This window comes from Catharus ustulatus, chromosome 4 (assembly GCF_009819885.2).
Source record: "Catharus ustulatus isolate bCatUst1 chromosome 4, bCatUst1.pri.v2, whole genome shotgun sequence".
Classification (NCBI taxonomy): domain Eukaryota; kingdom Metazoa; phylum Chordata; class Aves; order Passeriformes; family Turdidae; genus Catharus; species Catharus ustulatus.
In genome coordinates this window covers 54,968,849-54,991,069 of record NC_046224.1, presented here as the reverse complement: position 1 = coordinate 54,991,069, position 22,221 = coordinate 54,968,849, and the positions used below count along the sequence as shown (strand labels likewise).

At 37.6% G+C, this 22,221-nt stretch overlaps 1 protein-coding gene across 1 annotated transcript in view; it reads right to left on the bottom strand.

The window, feature by feature from the left end:
- The window catches only part of NELL2 (neural EGFL like 2), a 140,594-nt gene that overhangs the window by 45,347 nt on the left and 73,026 nt on the right, over window positions 1–22,221 (bottom strand). The window contains exon 13 of the mRNA XM_033057442.1: window positions 18,515–18,640. Coding sequence (XP_032913333.1) covers window positions 18,515–18,640 — 126 coding nt within the window. The remainder of the gene's footprint in view (window positions 1–18,514; window positions 18,641–22,221) is intronic.

Sequence of the window (22,221 nt, the reverse complement as noted above, 5' to 3'; positions counted from 1 at the left end):
AAAATTTAACTCCAAAATTTGCTATTGCCTCATGGTCATAAACAACAGCAGTGGTAAGTGCATATGAATGTCTCATTAAATAGTTCTTATGTCACAGACAACTTAAAAAGGTTAAAATTATGTGATGATGCAATTGATTCACTTTTGCATCTTTTTGTGTGCAAATACATTATATACACACAAATATATATATATACATACATATCTATATATACAGGCACATAGAGTAAACATGAAGAATTTTTTTTTCTGATTTATTTTGAAATACTATTTCAGAATATGTCTAAGAAAAACTTTACTTCAGAAGGGTATCTAGGGTGAAGTATTGTACCCTACAAAGTGAGACTGGTGGCATAAACTGATCAGGACCCACTAGATGCTGTAATGCATTTCAGTGAAATGACAGCTGGGGACCTGTCTTACCAAATTTGTTATCTGTGCAGAGATTCTTGCTGACTTTAGTAAAATTTAACATGTTGTCCACAAGGTGTGGCACCTGCCTCCTCATTTGCAATATGCAACATCACCCCTTATCCTTCCTACTGTGTATTTTATGATTAAAAGAAATATCTGTATAGCATTTCCTACATGAATACTGCAAGCCTTCCCAATATTTGCATTGTGTATCCAAATTCTACAAAGTCTAAGAAAAAAATGATTAATCATAATCCAATAGCAAATAGGAATGATGACTGAGTTGCATCCCTTAGGGATGAAAAATATTATGCTGGCAGTTTTCCTGAACCATCAATTAATAACACTGGAAAATAAGAGCTGAGATCATCTTTAAAATGCAGAAATGCATAAAAGTTCCTAAAAATATAAATAGATTATATCACTGCACTTGTACTCTTGTAACATGATGAAACAGATCAGATTGCTGAGTGAAGAACCGGATTAAATTAAAATAATTTAAATAAAGAGAATATATTTTTCCCTTTTGATCTCTCTGCATTCAAGAATTGAAATTACTTTGGCCTTCTGTCTCCTTCCCAATGATTTGGTATAGAACTACAGAATCATGATGACCAGCTGGTCATCTGATATGGCAGTGACAAAAGATAAGATTTACTATAATTATCAATAGCCAAAAGACTTAAATACCCACTTTCAGTTTACCTTAATTACATGGGGTTTCTCCCCCACCTATGGTTCACGCACAAGACAAAAATTAGTAGCAATTATATGTGTAATATGGTAGACTTGTTCCATTAAGATCATTTGAGAAATGACAGATGGTTAATCTCTTTAAGACTTCATATTAACTCATTTAAACTCTAATTGGCAGAGTTAATTTAAATCACAGTATATGCACACTATTTTTAAAGAGCAAATGCTGTAAATTTATTGAACTATTTGCTGGAAAATGTCCAAAGAAGGGCACTGAAACTGGTAAAGGGACCAGAGAACAAGTCTTGTGAGGAGTGTCTGAGGGAACAGGGATTGCTTAGCCTGAAGAAAAGAAGGCCTGGGAGGACCTTCCCCACCTCTGACAGGAGGCTGTACACAGGTGAGGTCTCAGTCTCATCTCCAAAGCAGCAAGCAACAGGACAAGAGAAACTGGCCTCAAGTTGTGCTTGGAGGTTTAGATTGGATACTAGAAAGATATTTTTCACTGTTAGGGCTATCAAGCACTGGAACAGTCTAGCAAGTGAAGTGCTTGAGTAACAATCCCTGGAGGCATTTAAAAGACACGAAGATGTGGCACTCAGGGACATAGTTCAGTGGTGGACTAGGCAGTGTTCGGTTGGACTTGATGATCTTAAGGTCTTTTCCACCTAAAAGAGTCTATGATTTTATATTTTGCATATATTTATGCTAAAATTTGTGATTGATATTCCTCAACTAATTTTTTCTATAGATCTTTCTTAATTTAAATGCAAAATAGAACTTTTGTTTTAATTACTCATAGTTACCACCACACAGCTGACCCTTAGTTAATGCTTGAGTCATGAATGACCACCAGCAGATTCAGTTCAAAGCTGGGGACACCAAAAGCCAGGTCTAGAAGAGTTTGTTCCCTGCTAACCCTGTTACTTGACTGATTTTAATCTTCATCTATTCCCATATAACCATGTTGCTCTTGGTCTTTATTTTCTAATGCTTTCTTCAGTGCAGCCATAAACGACAATTTTCGTAGAGCAGCTGCTCGCTCCCTCCCCCAGCAGGATCAGGGAGTGAATCAGACAGCCTAAAGCCAGAAAATTCATGGTTTGAGACAAAAACAGTTTAATAGGGAGAGCAAAAGCTGAGCAAACACAAGCAAAGCAAAATCAGGGGTTAATTCACTGTTTTGCAATGGTAGGCAGGTGCTCAGCCATCTCCAGGAGAGCAGGAATATATGCATCCTAGTTATACTACTAGGAAAACAAAGAAGGCAATCTATGTGACTAGCAATTACTGATGTAGGATTAAAAGTGACTGAAAAAACAAGCATTCATTCTCTTTGCATCTGCCTGTGAGGCTAGGAGGGCTCTGGAAAAAGCTCCAAGGTGGCTGTACTTCTGACAAGACCCAAGACAGCTACAGGCTGAGCTGAACTTTTGAAACTGACTCAATTTGTTTCACAAAAGAAGCAAATCATGACACTGTACATGATGATGAAATCCATCCCTAAACACCTCAAATTTCCATCATAACCTTTTTTTCTTTCTAGGAGAGCCAAAAACCTTAATGTGTGCAATGGTCTCTACCAACATAGGTAACACAAGAAAGTCTAGAGAAATACTGCATATTTGTATGCAAATACAAATTTCGAAAAATTGGGCCATTCTAATTGTAGTTAACGCTAGTTTTTAAAAAACACTTACTCTAAGAAGATTTTAAATTTTATTTTTTATTTCACAACAGACTTTCATCTAAAGAAAACTATTTTGCACACCAAAGCCTACAAGAAGCATATACTTTTTTTCCTATCCTTTGACCTTGAGACTTTTTTCCTTGTGAAAAATCTCTTTTCTTTACTTTTTGGTTATTCCTGTTCTGGATTTTCCTCCTAGACTTATGGAATACATGACTCCTAGTTTTAAGTCCCTTTGAATTCTCCACTAGTAATTCCAAATTCTGTAGCTCTAATAATGGATTTTATGGCTATAAACAGGCTATGCTCTCATCTAGGACTCAACTTGAAAAGACTAGTACTAACTTGAATGTTGACCAGTCCACATTTTGTGTGGGATCTGCACACCAAGAAGTCTATGCCAAGATCTCTCAGAACACTGGGAAGACAAAGATATACTAAGTATTTTCAGATGAGTTGATGGATAAAATACATATTTTGTGGCAGGCCTACTCTTATTCCCTCTGTCTTCCTCTACAGCTCTTCATCCAATCACTTAAACTTAGTTAAAACACACCTAAGATTTATCTTCCTCAAAATGTGTTTTGTAATTTCCAGTTTCATGGAATAATATATATTTTTACAAAATACACTCCTCTCATGGAGGCTTCTATTGCAATATTAATCAGTGTTACACCATGCAAAATCGTGTGAATTTTTACACTTTTCAACCAGTTAGGCAGAGTAAATATATTGAAGAATATTTTTCCTGACAGTTAAAGTTAAAAAAGCTTTAATTTATCTCCATTTTCTTTCACATCTGTCATTTTCTGTATACCCTCTTGAACAGAAAAGTTTAAGGGAAGGATTTTCTAAAGCATTTAGCAGAGTCCCAACTGTTTCCCCTAAAGGAACATCTGTAACTCCCACTGATTACAATGGCAGGACTGTAGCATAAAAGCAAAATGATTTTGCAAATCCCACCTTAAGAGATTTCAGTCTAGACCTTGACAAGGACCTTGTCATACAGTTCTTTTTTGCCTTAATTTAAACTGATCTCTTAGCATCTTTAAACAGGAACATTTTAAAATGAGGTATCTATCTTTTAAAAGGTATTTCATTCTGTATCCTTTCTAGACTTTCTCCATAGAGTCATCTTTTATTTCCCTTTTTTTTAATCTAGATAGATGCACTATTTATTCCTAGCTAACTCTTACTTAATTCCAACTTTTATTGTATACAAAACCTCCCATACACTGATGATAAACTGATGCTTTCAAAATTTTCTACTGTGTAGTCAAAAGTAATAATGATAGTAAATTCTGCATCTCCCGTGGTACTCGCTACTTCATTGCTAGTAGAATAGCCAGACTAGAGCTGCAAATACAATTTCCTCAGCCAACTTAAAAATGGTTATTTCAGTTCTTCTAATTCCAACCCTTTTTATTCACTGTTTCCTTACTAAAACGCTCCATGCTGTAACAAGTCTGCCACTAGTAATAGATGCCCGTTGGATATTTGGCCTCCCTCCCACACATATTTCTGTTACACAAATAAAAGCTGTAAAGTAACCTGACTGCTCTTGAGGCTGGTGACTTGCTGGCTGCTCCCATATTTCATTAGTAACAACTAAGAGATTACCCATATGATCAGAAGACTCCATAAAACCACCACTGAACACTTTCTCAGCACAAAGTTAACAGAAGGTGGATATGCACAAAGTGATAGAAGAAAGATGTCTCAGCAATCAAAACTGCTAGAGAACAGTAATGTTCTCAAAACTCCCTAGAAACAGCTGGTGCTGCTTCAATTCTTTTTGGAATACCATTGTGACCAGGGTTTGTCAACACATTTCAGGGACTCCTGGAAAATCAATTACAACATTACAGCACCATTACCTAAGTCAGCACTTGTCTGGCAAAGAAAATGAGAGGCACCACAGTGGTGGATGAAATGCTGCTGTTGCTTTGATCCTGCTCTTGTCTGCAGGAATCTGGAGCAACTTACCTACCATAAATTCCAGGAAACAAATGGGCTTTTTGCATGAAGTAGCTCCTCTCCTTTCCCTGGCAGGGCTGTGACTCTGACACTCAGGTCACTCACTGTATATCAAGGACAGCATAATTTTTGGTAAGACAGGATGCTTGAGCTCTCTAGGGAGAGGAGGCCTTCTTTAAGTGTTGCTCACCTGATTTTGAAGAGACTTCTCCACTCAAAAATGGGGACAAAGTTATACCTCAGTGATGATAAGGTAGAGCAATATTGCCGCTTTTCCCTTTGGTCAGCCTTGATGCCATCTCCAGTGATGCACCCCATTTTCCCTAGCATACATCCCCCTGGGTACTTTACAAGGGCACACCAAAACAGCACAGCCAACATATCCTTCGTGAACACTGCATGTTCCCTGGACACAAAAGCACTTGGGGAGAATGGTGCAGCCAGTCTGTGCAGTGTCAGGGAGGAGATAACACACATGGCCTTGAAAGCCATGAAGCGCTCCTGGCTGCTGCAGCTCACATAGAGCCCTTGAGTCCAGAAGAAAACCTGCAGAGCTGTCTGAACTGATTCTAACAAAAAGCTGAACAGCACAGTAAAGGAGATGTAATGAAATGTGTTCTCACATTCATTCCCCCACTGCTGTAATGGTATGAAACTTGATAGTGGCTAACTTGTTTCATGGGTAGATTTTCCAGAGTACACCATGTCTTTGTTGCCGCAGTTCAATTGCTAGTGTCTATCAAGCTTACAAATAATTATTTCTGTACTTACATGCATCATAAAATCATCAAAGTTAGAATACATTTAAGATACTTATGTGTATTTTATATTGAAAATAAGTATTTGCAAAAGCACATCTTAGCAAATTTTACATATCTGAAAAATCCTGCCATCAAATTTTGTCTTGTGTAAGAACACCATGAATTGTTTGAACAAGCAGAACCACAGATATGAAGTCTACAGTATTGTTCAGGTCTCAAAAAGTACCAATATTAATTTAGAATCAATGAAGTTAAGCAGAAAGTAAACTTTGAGCAGATATTCCATTTTTCCACTATTACTATCATCCCAGAATGACTTCATCTCTGTAACCCTACTTTCCTGCACAAGTCTGTTCTTTGGAAAAGTTAGGATTTAAGCAGAGATACTGTGAACAACTCAAGTACTTCAAACTAAGATGAAGCCCATCCTGTGGAAGGTGTATTAAGGTAAACCCTGGGTATTCAAAGCAGACTGAAATATCTGTTCAGACTACTGCCAGCAACAAACTTTATTTACTTTTCAGGCATTAAAATGATGCAGACAGAATTTCAGTTCATCCAATTTCACCTTCTGAAGGATTAGGAACAAGGTAAGAAACATTTCTTTTCAAGTATTTGCATACTCCAAAATTTTAAAAACACTTGAACAAATTAGAACAGATACTCTTGATGAATCCTTTCTAGAAACAACCTTATCTTGAGTAAGACTGGCAATTTATCCCCACTTTGAGTAGCATGAAACCTTTAGTTTTATTTCTTTAAATGCACTGTCATCAAAAGACTCTACTACACGTTTCCAAACCCTAAACATCAAAGTTAACACTGTGTGACAGCTGGTGTGTTCCAAACTCATCACATTTACTCGGCTGTAACAGGGCAAATGACACAATTACCTGCTGTAATTACTGTTGCTGACAATATATTTTTCCTGGTGATTGGTCTGTGTGACTCAGAGCTGCTTATCTTTGTCAGTCCAATCCAAATCTCCATTTCTATGTGACTTGGACATTAACTTACAAAGTATTTACAAATTAATTCCAATATCTGCCAAGACAGATATTTGGGATAGTATAATTTCATCTCTTATTGCATGATTAAGCAGTTTACCACGCTAATATTATTTTGCATTAGAAAATAACTATTCATTATTAAATTCTGTGCCCCATTCAAATTAAATGCATCTTTATTAGTATATTGGAAGGGAGACACACTAAAACAGCTGAATATAATGAAGGAATAAAATCTAAATAAATAAGGATATTGATATATTTTTTAAAATTATAATTCACTTAGATACTTAATTCTAATTTATTTCTTGAGATGATTTTAAAGAACAGCTACAGAAGACAACAGTAACTTTTGATTTTGAGCAGTGTGGGTTATGGGCTAATCAAGCTAGCTCACAGAATGTGTTTTCCCTGGAATACCTTCTACTTTAAAAATATTAAATAGATACAATTCCTTGCACCATTTCTCCAAATAATATATGTTAGAGGATGTGAAAAGACTGCAGCATATAACAACATAAAGAAGAAGATACTGTCTTTTTGAGATGATTTGGAAGCTTGTCAGAATGAAAAAATACTCCCACAAAAACTCCTACGAACCATTTAGGTAGAGCAGTTTCCTGTTTTATTGCCAAGCTTGTTGACAGAGCTCTTGATTCTTGATAGAAACACTGACATATTCCAAGGGGTTTTTTTGTTACCTGATGAGGTGGGGGGTATGTCAATTTTTGCACAACTGACTGCATGAACAGTAAAGGGCATGGTTTCAAGAAGGTAAATTGATTACTGCCCTCAAATAATTTCAATTTTCAGTTTTCCAGATCAATCTTGAAGATGCCACAAACCCACTAGCATTTCCTTTTTTAAAAAAAACAAAACAGAACAGTTCTGTGAGTTCTATGTATTGATAATGTCCTCAGGAAAAATATCAAGTATCTTTTCTAGACAAAGTACTTTCAGAAACATTACCTCACAAAATGCAACTTCACTAACAAAAGTGAAATTTCACCCAAACCCCTTGGGATTATATTGTACAGCAGTACAACATAGACAGCAATGCTTCCCTTTGAATCAATGTGACTTTTCAAGTTATTGATGTTGGTTTCACCAGTCCTCCTTGGGGCATTAGCAGACCACAACCCTAAGGATGGCCAACATATTATCTCAGTATTTTTTCCTTCTTGTTGATCTGCTCTTTTTGACTGTTGTAGAGAGGTCTTGCCAAAAACTCTGTTGCCTTTACTCACTTACATGAGCTGGCAAACACTGATATAGCAAATTCAGGAAATGAAACTAGTTTTAGACAAAATTAGAAGGGCAGCAGAAGAGAGAGTTTAACTTACACACTATGCATTCGTGCATGACCAACCACAGCCTGGCAGCAGAATCATCAGCACATTTCAGCGTGAATCAGGAGTTACGTGCAAAACTCAAAATATAAGTCCTTCTTTGGGACTTCACATCGGAACACAGACACTGGGTGAGTTAGTGAAGTGTATAAATCCAGTATGCTTAGTTTGTGCATTCCAAGGTAGACTACAGCATAATTCTGAGTTCAAAGAAGGACTAGGAAGGATGCAACTCCTCCTGTGGTCAAGGGATCTATACCACAAGAAAGAATTTTGCTATGGCGAAGTACAAGGTTTTGTAAGTCAATAATCATCCAAAAGACTGACAAAAGGCAGCAATATTGACAGAGAACTATTGCAGAGACAAACTGTCAAAGAAGATGACATGCTAAATTGAAATGACTGACAGTATAAAAAAGGAGTTAAGGAAATAGTCTTCCATTATCATAAAGTAAATTAATCTCTCATAAACACTTCATGAAAAACAAAGGACACTTCTAAGTTATTTCAGGAGTCAGTGATTATATGCCATGTGGCATGCAGTAGGAATCAAATTGTAAAGAATTAAAAGCTTCCATGCCCTTAGATTGTCTGAACAGAAATAATTCAGAAATTTCTATCTATACAAATAGGAACCTTCCATATTCATTAAAAAAAAACCCCAAAAAACAACAAAACAAAAAAAACCCCACCACCAAACCCCAAAAACCCCAACTTGCATCTATAATATTAAAGGAAAGGCTTCTGAAGCCCTGTACAATATTAAAAAATATTATGTCTCCCCTTACCAGTCTTGGAAGTTAGCTTTCTTACCCCCTGTCTTTTCTAAAAACTGTGTTGTCTTAGATTAGAAATGTTTTTCAACTGTAGAATGCCAAAAGACAGACATGATATGCATTGACTGCCATCAGTACCCATTACCCTTAAACCCCAGCTAAATGGTATTATGGCTATAGACGTTTTACTGTAAATGTGTAGAAAACCACTGACTTCAATACAGCATGATCACATAACCTTAAATAACTCCACTTTTCCTTTTTTAAAAACTGTCTTGCTTCATGCAGTAGCTCCAGTCTCTCACTGACCTTGGCTGGAGTCCCTCTGAGAACAGGCAACACTCTCCTGGCATGAGGCAATCACCAGCTGGCTCAGACATGATAGATGTGAGCCATCCAACCTCCCTCACTTCTGGCTCGCTCAGTGAGGCAGCAGCAGATTCCCATCTCCTGAGCCAGAAAGATCCTTATGACTTCAAACAAACTGTCCTCAAGGCTGCCTGCCGTGTTTCCTGATCTTTACAGTCTATCTGTCACAGCCTGTGATCATCCACAGAAGGACAGGCCAGGGGAGGTCCAGCTGCGAAGGGATGTCCTGCTGCAATGAATCAAGGTCTTGGGATGGATCTGCTAATCCTATCATGATGATTGCCTCGAACTGTTAATAGACAGCTGAGTTGGGTCCAGCTGAATTCTTGACCTCTGTCGATGAGAATGTGAGCTTAGACGAAGAGATGTACATTGGGGTGTCTTAACTGCAAACTAAATGCCACCTCCTGCATCAACATCAGTGAAGTTCTAATGTAAAGAGTCAATGTAATTACCTTAGGAATTAATAATTCACTTAGTGCTGCATGATTTGACAGATTTTCTATTTTTACAATATACCCTACGCTTCTACTTTCCAATCATATTGCACTGACACAGCACAGAACTGCACTGTAGAAGCTGGTGAGGGATGCTGGGTGATTGAAAAGCTGTAGAGGGCTTCAGAGCACTGAGAAACAGGAGGTACATTGGATGTCTGTCATAATGCTGTGATATTAATATCAAGCAACATTAATGCTAGGAAATATTGTAATTTCAAATTTTTTACATTAAAAGGAAGGTTATGCTGTTCTCTGAGTTAGTTGTAAGCTGAGTATATTCTCAAGTTGATATCTGGAACTCCTTTAATATATTGAAAAATTCCTCATTACACAAAGAATGTAAAATATATTCCTTGTAGAACAAAACAATCAATTCTGGTGTCTGCTTCTGCAGAAAGATAAATTTTAAACAGAATACAGAAATGGTAGAAATGCAAAACAGAGACTGCTTTTGATACAAAACCGATCTTTTACTGACCTTTGCTCCCAAGGCCAATAGGGAATCCATGCTATATAATGCATTGACAGATACATAGATAAGCACATACATGCACACACACATATATACCAAATACACATATATTTGGTAAATAATGATTTCTGTAAATGAATTAAGCATTTAGTACTGAAAACCATACACTCACATCTTTGTCAAGGGAATCCATTTTTTGTGTAACTCAAATCATGTTCTACCAAGGACCCTTTAAAAATGCACCGGATTTTGATCAGCTGAGAAATCCATCCTGCTATAACTGCATAGCCAGATGAACAGTTGTCATGAACTGGGTCAGTAACCAAGGAGAAAATGGGACCTAAAAAGTATCCTCTAGGAAAAAAAAGTTCTCATTCCAAGTTTAAACAGACTCCAAACTAAGTTGCCAAGGATAACCTGATTCAAACCAAATAAAGCATAATTGAGTTCAGTTGTGTAAGATACAGCAGATATATAAAAATTACTTGTGTTGTTATCTCAGTAATGTGGTCGCATAGCAACAAGCTCAGTCTGAGCCATCATTCCTTTATTAGCTTTGTGAATTATCGTACCGCTAGAAAGTGGATATAGGAGAGAATTTATCCTCAAAGAAAAGTGAGAGCTTCGTGTAGGCTGACATACTACAAAGCAGAATGGAAACTGGGCCAAGTAATAGAAACCAGAATCAAATAGGCTTTGAGTTAAAAATGTTCCATGCACACAAGTCAGCATGCTGACTTCTACAGTGCTTATTACTAATAGCAACCTTGGCAGTAGAGCTGGACACCATCACCCCTGAGGAGTTTGCATTGCTCTCTGTGATAATGCATGTACACATTACTTCTGACATATCTAGGGTGGGGGTGAGGATGTAACCAAAACTGGAGATGGAGAGACAGATGGCTCGTTTGCCCACATCATTAAATTCTCGGGTGGCTTGGTGACTAAGACATTTCCTTACTCAAGCCATGGTATGTCACTACAGTGATGTTACAACCTGCCCCTGTCAGTATGTTTGCTTATTACTCTGTCTTTTGCACCATATTGAGCAATTATTCTGCTTTTATTTAAGCATCGTCAATTAACTCAGCTTCTCTATAAGCTGCAGAACTTGAGGAAAACTTGGATGTTGCTGAATTCATCAAAAATAAGTCAAGGGAAATAAATAGGAAGAAATTAGCTTTTTTATAGTTACCATGTCTCATATTTTGGCATTTTCATGTAGCATAGTTGGGACACTACAAGCCTATGACTCCTCTGAGATAACATTCTATTTTTTTAATTTCTTTGCAGCAGTGAAGAACAAAGAGCATGCAGCAGTGCTGAATAATATTGCATCTTGAGGCCACATTTGGTCACTTATTAAAATGTGGTCACATTTACCAATGTACTAAGCACTATCAGCTCTTATTATCTTCAGGATGACTTGTGGATACGCCTGTGTCTCTGAAAAGGTAGGCAAATTTTATACTTTAGTTAACTGAGAACAAGCATGCAGCTTTAGACAGAAGATGGATTACTTCATCCAACACTGGATTGCATCAGTCTTACAGTAGTTTTTGTCCATGGAAACTCAGACAACTACGTTACTCTTAGAAGAGGTTAGTGTTGGTGGTAAAACACAGCACATATGCCTCACATGTAAGATAGATTTTATTCATCATTTTAAATACATTAAGGTATTCCTCTTCAGTTGTCAGAACTCATTTATGGGATCTGAAATGTTCAGTCGGAAAACAAACCAACAAAACTAGCAATACATGATACCGGAAAATACCCACACTTCACATCTAGCTGAAATCCTACCAATGTACACTGGTACAAAACCATTTTCCACTCCACATCAGAACCCAGAAATGAACTTTTCCTGAACATGTAAATTGGTCTGTGCTCTAGGGAATAAAGATTGATTTTAACTTCAGCATTCTCACAAGTAATTCAACAAAACTTTTTCTCAAATATCCCTGCCATTAAACATCACTTCTACTGCACAGTAAAAAAAAAAAAAAAAAGCACGAGATTTCTCAGACTGTTTATGTCCCAAACAATTGATGGATTTATAAGTCAAAAAATAAACCAATGAAATCTGAACAGAAGCCTAGAGGCAGATGCACTTTTATGAACTTGAGCTTCTAGATGCCAAGAGGAATCATTTTTCCAAAGTGTGTCAGAGTACTATGTTAATAAAAAAACCCATGTGACAGGGACTGTATTTCCCCTCAAAAATAAACATAGCTTGCAAGAAACAGAGGAAAATAACTGGGCAAAAAGCCAAAGTCATGATAATCTGAATTACAAATGGTATGAGCCGTAATTCCAACAAAATTGCAGGTTCTTATATGTGGCATTTTAAAGTCCTTCCAGATACCAGACTGCTGGTTCCCAAAGTGGAGGCATCTGTGCTTGGGGGATTAGGATGGGCAGCATTTGTACTGCAAAGACAGCACCTCTGCTTTCTCAGAAGCACCCTTTACAATTTATATTGTAACCAAAGTATCAATGAAGGAAAAGGACACAAGACCCAAACTTTGGCTACACACTATATGAAAAAAAAAGGAGTAAAACACCAAACCATCAGCTGAAATCCAAGCAGACATGTAGGTTGTTTGTAAGCCACAGATAGCTAGAACAATAGAGCCAAACAGGAGAGCTTAGGAAGGACAGTTTTGATTGCTATGGGCAAAGCAAATGTAGAATAAACCCCAATGATGTAGCCAGCTGGAAAACATTAATGGCTGCATAGGAAAAATGGCAGAAAGGTGGACAACAGAGTATGAGATGGATAAGAGCTGAATGGGTTAAGCATGGCAATCAATTCTTTATGCATTATCTTGAAGTGATTTTTTTCCACACATCCCACAGGATCATTAGAAAGAATATGGGTCAGACTTTAAAAACTAATGTCAAAAGGTACTGGCCACCTGTCTGCAAACTGGTACTTTCCCCTACATTTTCCTCTTACTATTGAAACCTCCCCAGTAATTATTAATTACATTACTGTTATCATAATCCCTACTTTATGCACATTCATCATTGTTATGCAGCTAAATGTGTAGTTTTCTCCTTAAATCTTTTCCATATGTCAAATCAATCTCCCCAGACTCTTAATTATTTTAATGTTGATCTTGGAATTCCTTCCAATTTGCAACAGATTTGTGATTTAATTTGATTTGCAAAATATGCAGAGCTGCCAGTATTCCCAAGAATTAACATTTCAGGTGTCACTCAACTTACTACAACTATGTTTGTTGTTAATTTATGTGAAAACTATTATTAGACTTCAATTTATTGTGAGAGGCTATCGCAGAAAAATAAAAAAATTATGCTGAATTCATTGACACCATTTTCAGAAAAATATTGTTAGGAAAATCTCTGAGACTCAGAAAGACACACAGGGGCAGAGGAAGAGGGAGGTCCAGCTAGATACAGCTAGTTATTACCTGGTGAATGTAACATATTTCTCATTTCTTTGAGTAGGTTTTTCCATATGATCAAGTCAAGGCCAAAGACCAAAGCTCTGGGCTTTGAGCAACCTGATCTAATGGAAACTGTCCCCTCCCATGGCAGAAGGGTGGGACTAAATGGTCTTCAAAGTCCTTTCCAACCCAAACCATTCTATGATTCCATGATTCTAAAGAACTACTTCATCTCTTCTATTTTGACTCTGAAGGAAAAAAAACCCAAATATACCCAACATAGTGATGTTACATAAAAATTCTTTGCAATTTTCTTTAGAAATCAGAAAACAAACCCAGGAGCATGTGATGGTACCAGGCTGTAATGCACAATAATGGCCTCACAGATTTAAAATCTTCCCCTGGTTTGCCAAATCCTTTGGCTTCTAAGTTACTGTTTTCTAAAAGCAGTGTAAAAATCAGCATGACGTAGTTGAATTGAAAATTAAAAGGAAAGACAAAATAATCTGAAATGAATTGACAAAAAATGGTTATGAAAAAACATTATATGGTCTGCAGACACTTAAAACATGTATGTGACCATCCAGCTTTACATGTGGCAATGGTCCCACAAAGCTCAGATGGACAGCATCGCTAATGTGGCCAGAGCATGCTTGGAAGAAGTAGCCCACAATTTGCAACATGCCTGATGAGTTTTTAATAATTAATCCATTAAGAATTCACATTTATTTTCTGCCAAAGTACAGCACAATTGTAAAGTCTCACTGGTGTCTGGGCACAAAGTTGTAGATTACTCACTTCTTCACTTCTCTCAAAAAAACCCCAAACACTAACCACAAAACACCAACAGAAAAAAACCACCATAAATAGGTAATACATAACTTCATAAACCCCAGACAACAACATGTACACTAATTCAAAGATTCTGGCTAATGTACTAATACTTCATATGTCTTTCTTACAGTCAGTTATTTATCATCTTGCCCAGACCAGGGGCAAAGAGAGAACTGAATATATTGTCCTAGGATACCCCTGGAGAGCACCCTCACCTGCCCCTCCTGTACCACCAAATGGAAACATGAGACAGCCCCTGGGGAAGAAGTCTCTGAGAGAGTAACATCATGCATTACCTTCCCCACATCATCTCAGTGATTCCAAAACCACAGGAGAGGCAGAGCACATCACCAGCACTTCCATCAGAGCAACTTCCCCTTTAATCCAAATGGAAAGCAAAAAAATAAATAAAAGGTGGCCCATGAATTTGCACAGAAAAGAGCCTTAAAAGTCATCTGGGGCTCAGAAAATCCATGTTTTTTCCAGATCAGGGAATGCACCTTCCTGTGCCTTAATACAGCCTATGGAGGATGCACTAAGTCTCACAGGGTCTTGAATCTTTTGTTCAAGTCTTGTTGGGTTACTCAGGTGAGTGGTCCCTATGCAGAAAACTAAAGACAACTGCTGAGACTGAACATGATTAACCATTCACTGTGGCTGTTATGGACTCTTCATTGTTAGAGCCAAGAGCAAAACAAAGAGCTCTTGTCTCTCATTTCCTACCTTCTCCCATAACAAATTGTGGAAGAAAAGACATCCACTACACTGCTCAGGGTAATGCTACTGGCTGCAAATTATAAAGCAGCCCTGAAAGACTGGAGGTGATACTGGGCTCCTGTTTCTGGAAGGAAAACTTTCTTTTTTAAAGCCAAGAAAACAGCCTTTGAACTTCTGTAATCCCATGCAAAGTAAAGACATGAATGTTATTATTTCAGAAAATAATCAAAGCATTCTGATTTGATCCCAGCTAACAGCAACAGTGCAGCAGCACACTTGTGCACATACAAAACTACCCCAGCAGAGACTCCTGCCATTATCTACCTTCCTTCCCCTGGCACAACATCATTACATTCCAGGTTCTGGAAAGAAAAGTGGAAGGGGAATGAGATGATAACATTGTAGGATACAAAAGGCTGGTAGCCCAGAGCATATTTTTATGCTTTTAATTTGCAGTTTGTGCACCCATTTGGCATATGGGTGCAACTTAGAAGTCATCTCTCCTTCTCATAGCTATGATTGATTTCTGAACATAAAAATCAGTCATGAACAACAGACTTCTGTGTAAATATGGTTGTGACTAACCCAATCTAACCCTGAGAATCTTGGTTCCAATATAGAAATAAAGATATCTGAAATTGATGTGTTTATTACATCCTTTGTTGTGAAAATAAAACTGTAATTCACATCTATTGTAAAACTTGCATTAAACATGCCAGGACAAAAGAAACTGGAGCTGTGTTGGAAGCTATAGGCTGTCTAAATCAGTCTTTTGTGTGCATGACTCTGACAGAGATAGATAGTACAGATTTCTTTTCAATGTCTCGTACAGGAGAAAAACTCTTCAATGTCACTGATTTTATGTCTCTTTTCTATTTTGATCAATGCCTGCTAAATTATGTGTATGTTCACAGGATGGAACAATAAGGTATGTTAGTCTGCCAGCAAGTTGTGGACATCACTTACATCATAACCTGCCTAATCAAGGTTCACATATAATTTTTCAACATCTACCTGGGCTTCAGCTATCCTGTGCAAACAATGACATATCAATGCCAAGCTACAGAACATTTTTTCCTGCTGAGTAATATTCCAAAGGATGTGTTACTAGAGCTTCCTCTCCAGTTTACAGTATCAGCTATTTTATGCACAATTACAATTCCAACACTGGATTCAATTACACAGCATTACAAGTAACTCTGAGCTGAAACACATTTTTTAAATTTTAACACTTAGTGACACAAAGGGTCAATTGTTGCTTGTTTACCATATTTTTGTTATTCCTGAACTGGATTAAAAAACAGCCTCCTCCTCAGTTTCCTTGATATTTCAGCTGGCAAGTTAAACCCAGAATTGCTAGTAAGGCAAATAGAGACTTGCTAAGAACTTTAAACTCTACAGAGGGGGAAAAAAAAAATTGAAAGTCTACATTTATTGCAGCCATTGACAAAATGCAAAGTGCATCGGATTCTACATGAGTATTGAGAGATTTGGACAGAAGTGCCTACTGTACAACCCCACCACCATAGTCCATAATGAACTTAATGAACCAGTGCCTCCACCGGAGGTGCTCACACAATACTTGTGGAAAAAATAATGCAGTTATTTTGTGACATATACACTTTATGATGTTAGGTGGTCATTCACTGAAATGCTATCATCCAGCAGGGACTGTATCCTCATGGTTGTCCGTATCCAAAATTCACTAAAATGTAACTCCGGGAGAGCTCCATGTCCCAAATAATAGTAAGTGGCATTACTCATACATACAGTCTCTGACATGCAATCACAGCATGACACACAGTTCAGATGACCTAGTAGGTCTTAAGATTTGAAATCTTACAAAACTTTTTCATCTAATTCCCTTTTTTAGCATTGACTTTTCCCAGCTTGATCAAGACAAGGGTGGAAAAGAAATAATTAATTTTGCCACCCATGAAGCTGATTTCACAGGAAACTATGGTTTACAAATGTGGAACCACATTCAGTATAGAGAGTGAAAGCTAAAATGGATTTCCAACACCTTTTACAGAAGTTGACTGTCTAAAGCTCTTAACTACTCTGTATTTCATAACAGTATGTTTCAGCGAGTATGAAGAATCCAATATGAGGAGTCTCAAGAACTACCATTATTTATAGGCACCCAAAGCCCCTGTGAAGTTGGTGATGGTTTACCATTTGTAAAGTTCAATCAGAACAGCAAGTTAAGGGAAGCCAAGCAGAAAAAGTACCACGTGGATTTCAATACAGTCAGTCCTAAAATAATCCCAATATTCACACTCAGGAGGTAGTGAAACAATTTCTTTGCTCTGCAGAGAGTGTGGAAAATGTAAGAGAATGATCAGAAACATACTGGTTGCTTCAGAAAGGACCTGCTGTGGGCAGGCTTTGTAACTTTGGCCTTCAAGAAGCGGGCTTACTGCAGTAAAATAGTGCTTGCCAATGTATCAGAGGAATGACAAGTACAGGTAAGACAGCACTGACAAAAGTCATATGTATGTGATTTGCCATCCATGTCTCTGAGTGTTGTGTGTGTACAGGCAAAGAATCATGCCAGTTTATGAAGAAGCTGTTTCTGCACCAAGATGATTCATTGACGCTAAAAATGACAAGACATAATGGACAGAACAAAATTAGAAATTAACTTCACAATGCTGCCTTCACATTCCGAATACTCTCATACATTTATAGCCAATTTCTGTTAGGTTATATGAACTTCAAGAACGCTTTACTGAGAAAAGGCAGGCTTTTAAAGAAAAAGCTAATTTGTTACCCTGTGCACACAAAATAGGGATACTATTTTGTTCACTGAGTAAATGTGTCACATCATTGATTCATATTTTCTTATCTGTGTTGTAGGAAAAAATACAGGAGCACTTAGAATCAGCCTGAGTCTGATACTGTTTTAATGTCCAGTGTTCATTCCATAATCCCAAATTACTTTGCAATAAAAGAAGAGCAGAAGACAGAAGTCACTATGAATCAAACATGTCCACTGGCAGTAGAGTAAAAAGGGAGGATATAGAGGTAAGACTGACCACATTGTCCAGAGGTTCGAGGCACACAGAACTCCTGCCCTCTCAGCTCTGGAAAATTGAGCGTGGAAAGTTGAGAATGAGGCCACAACAGCTCTTAATATGTAGCAAATTTAACTCCATCCAAAGTCTGCAGAATATTCATTGTATTCCAAGAGAAGTTGTACTTGGTACGGAACATAAAAACCAAATAAAACAGCACTATTTTTGCTCACTTGTTTTCCTTTTCAGTCTCCTCATTTTGCCTTTTTAATCATCACCCAAAACCATGCAGACCCACAAGACAATCCAGCCTACTTCACAATTTCAGGCAACCAATATGACCTACTCATAACGTGTAAAACGCATTACATTTTCTGTACCAGATTTTGGTGTTTATTCTGTTTAACATTCTATTTAGATATTCTGTGACTCTAACAAAGATTAACTTCAGAAGAATCATATCAATACTCGTAAATACCACCATCCTGTTATTTCTTTCCAGAAATACACAGCTCTTACCTGTACATGAATAATCATCAATGCGTATGTATCCTGTTTTGCAGACACACATGAAGGATCCTGGTGTATTTACACACATGGTGTTCTCACGACAGTAGTGCCGTCCTTCAGCACACTCATCAATATCTGGGAACAAGGCAAAGAGGAACACAAGTCAAATTCAGCAGTACTTTTTGCAATCTCTCAATATGCTGCTGTTCACTTCCATCAGTAGTGGGCTATACTAAACAGTTACTTAAATAGCAGTGCATTTTGGAAAGCTTTTTGGCTTTCTCCTTTTAAAAAGCTGCTTGAAATATTCAAACAAAAGAAGCACCATGAGTTTCTGTGAACAGCTGTTAGTGGAGTTACAAAGAAGATTACACTGGCTTACATCTTTCCTTTTGAAGTGCCTCTGATGTTATACCTATGATTTAAATAGAACAGGGAAAAAAACCAAACAAACCAGGGTCCGAAACAACTGACCGATGGCCTTAGCACTGCAATGGCCTCCATCACTGCACCTGTGCAGTTACCTCAGTCATCAGTACACAAAACACACAATTATATGCACATTACATGCCTTTGATCTAACAGGAAATATTGTTTAGGAAGAAAATGTAAGGGACAGGGTAAGATCTGGGAAGACCCTGAAACTTAGTATAAATTTCTCTTAGAATGATAAAATAGTCAGTAAGTATTTTTAATATATATAAACACAGATATCTGTATCTGCAAATATCTACATACATGTGTATATAGATATAGATACATATACACAGTATACCTGAAAGGAACCTGTGAGAATCTCATTCATATAAAGATCTGCTTTGACAGAACAAAATGTAACTTGATAAAATATTTGTTGGGGCAGAACACCTGTTGCAGTATAAGATCTCAGAGCAAACTCCCAACAAAAATTACTGTAGGCATAGAATTCAAAATCTAATTTGTTTTGGTACTCTCTTGGGCTTCAAAATTAGACATATTTCTTGTATCAGGTAAGATTCAATGGTCAGACAGAGAAAGCACAACAAATAACAAAAAAACTTCCGCATAGTATTATTATAGTGCAAAAAAGAAAAGCTAATCTAATTTGGAAGTGCTCAGCAGCACACTGTTCCTGGAATAGTAATGATAAAGACATCATTACTGAGATGCTCAGTACACTTATTTATATTGTCATGCAATGTGCCACTGAACCTTGCTACCAAAGTATGCTAAAAATCAAATGGGCGGATTGCTGGTTTGGTTTTGTTCCTGCTCATCAGTTTTGATTTCTTTCTTGTTTTCAATGATGTTTATAGCTTTCAGTGTTGAAAATAAAATCTCTGTATGGAAAAGCATCTTGTTGTGGAGTCTAACAATAGCTGAAGACAAAAGACTGTTTATATAAATTCAAATCAGGGTAGATCTCTTAATGCTGCAATGCTGAACATCAACATTATTTAGTCCTGTACTTTGCTCCTGCTTAGGTTGTATGCTTATCCCTCATTTCTTCTCATCTTCCCTGTGTCTTTGCCAACAGGAATTTACCAACTGCACTCATTAACTGCTCTTTTTTTCTCCCTTTGCATTCTTAGAAGATAATTTGCCTTCCTGTACAAAACAGTGTAACACACTGAATATTAGTGATTCTGTAGTACGTTCCTAATTTCATTCAGTTTTGAAAAAAGAATTTTCCACAGGTCCTCTGCCCACTGCTGGAGAAGCTGGGGGCACTTGGCTACCAAACATTAAGGTGCTCACGGCAAAAGGATTTAATGGCTGATGTACTTTGGCTGGTTTCTTTTCCTTTACCTTGTAAACTCGCAGGCACAAAAGAATCATAGGTGCATTAAGGTGCTAGTTTGGAAAAGCTAATCTGGCAATGTTTATGTACATCTGTACTTGCACAAATGAGCATGCATTTACAGTGAACACAGCGAGCACAATAAGGCTCCAAATACATTTTGTGAACTTTGTCTAAGAACTCCAAAAAAAGAGTGAAGCTATCATGAGACTGCCATGGCTGGTTTTGCACAGAGAGTGGAATAGGGCACAGACCTCCTGACTTGCAGATGTTCTGCAGAAACACAAGTATGCAGTTCACAAAAGCAGTCAGCAGTTACAACATATAGCTCAGCCTCTACAACAAATGATGCAACTTGTGTCTTTCATAATTCCAGTTAACAACTCTATATTAAATTAATTGTGTTGATTTGTATTTACGCAACAACATCAGTCTTCGAATAATTAGAGGTCTTAGGTTCTCAGCATCAACAGACTGCCTGGAAGCCAGCTCTGGCACCCTCAGAAAATTCTACTTAAAAAATCCAAAGCCTCAGATCCATTAAATAGAACTTTCTGAAAACTATAGTAATGATTGCTTTGGTAGGTAAATAGCCACAGGAGACCCAAAATGCCAACGGTTTTTACTTTGCAAGGAAAAACTTTAAGTCAAAGCTCCTTTGATTCCAACCTTCTAATTTAGAAGTGCTCTAAATAAAAGATTTCACTTTGCCAACATACCACATATTGAGATTTTGAAAAATATTTTATTTATAATCGTCTTTTTTTCCAAATCTTGCTTGTTCAACTGATACAAAGAAACCCAACCAACCAACCAACCAAAAACAAAAAAGTGCAAACAAATTAAAAAAAACAAAATCCCCAAAAAACCACAACAAAAAAACCCGAAACAAAACAAAACAAAAGCAAAACAGACAAACCCAACCCACAACTGTTCAGGTCAACTTTGAAGTGTTCATTTGGACAAATCTGATGTGCTGGTTTACTGTTTTTTTCAAACTGATTTGCAAAGATATTGCTCACATTTTTTAAATGTTCACTAGAAATCAAAACTCCCGACCAACTCTCTGGTTTTGCTTCTATCACAAGACAATGTTACACTGGTAGCTAAGGACCCTCTACACCATGGACACACAGCAGATATGAAGATGCTTTTACAAACAGTTTGCAACCTTAGTACTGAATAAAGATAATTAACACAAAAAAGGTAAAATAACAGTCAAATGACAACTAGGCACACACAGATTAACCATACTAAAAGCCTGCAATTCCATTCCCCCTTTGGCACTCCATACATGAGCTTCATGTACATTAAGGTTAAGGTATTACAGATCAAGGAGTACTGAACTAGGGCAGGGAATGAGCCCAACATCTGTTGTCTTTCAAAGCTACCAAAATAAAAGCCTTTTCATCCTGTTTGCTGGTTGGAATCGTTGGTGTAGCTTTTTATTCGCCTGTCACGGTGTAAGCCCAGTCAGCAGCCAAGCCCCAGGCAGCCACTTGCTCACTTTCCAACCAGTGGGAACAGGGAGAGAATCAGAAGGATAAAAAGTAGAAAACTTGCAGACTGAGATAAAGACACTTTAATAGGGAAATCAAAAGCTGAGCACACTCAAGCAAAGCAAACCCAGGGATTGACTCACTGTTTTGCAATGGCAAGCAGTGTTCAGCCATCTCCAGGAGAGCAGGGCCCCATCACTTGTATTGGTTATTAGGGATGACAAATTCCATCACTCCAAACGTCCCCTTTCCTTCTCCTCCCCACACTGCACACACTGAACATGATGTCACATGGTCTGGGGTCTCCCTGTGGTCACTTTGGTCACCTGTCCAGGTTTTGTCTCCTCCCAACCCCTCAGGCACCCCCAGTCTCCTCCCCAGTGTGCAATAGGAGAGCAGGAAAGGCCTTGGCTCTGTGTAAGCCCTGCTCAGCAATA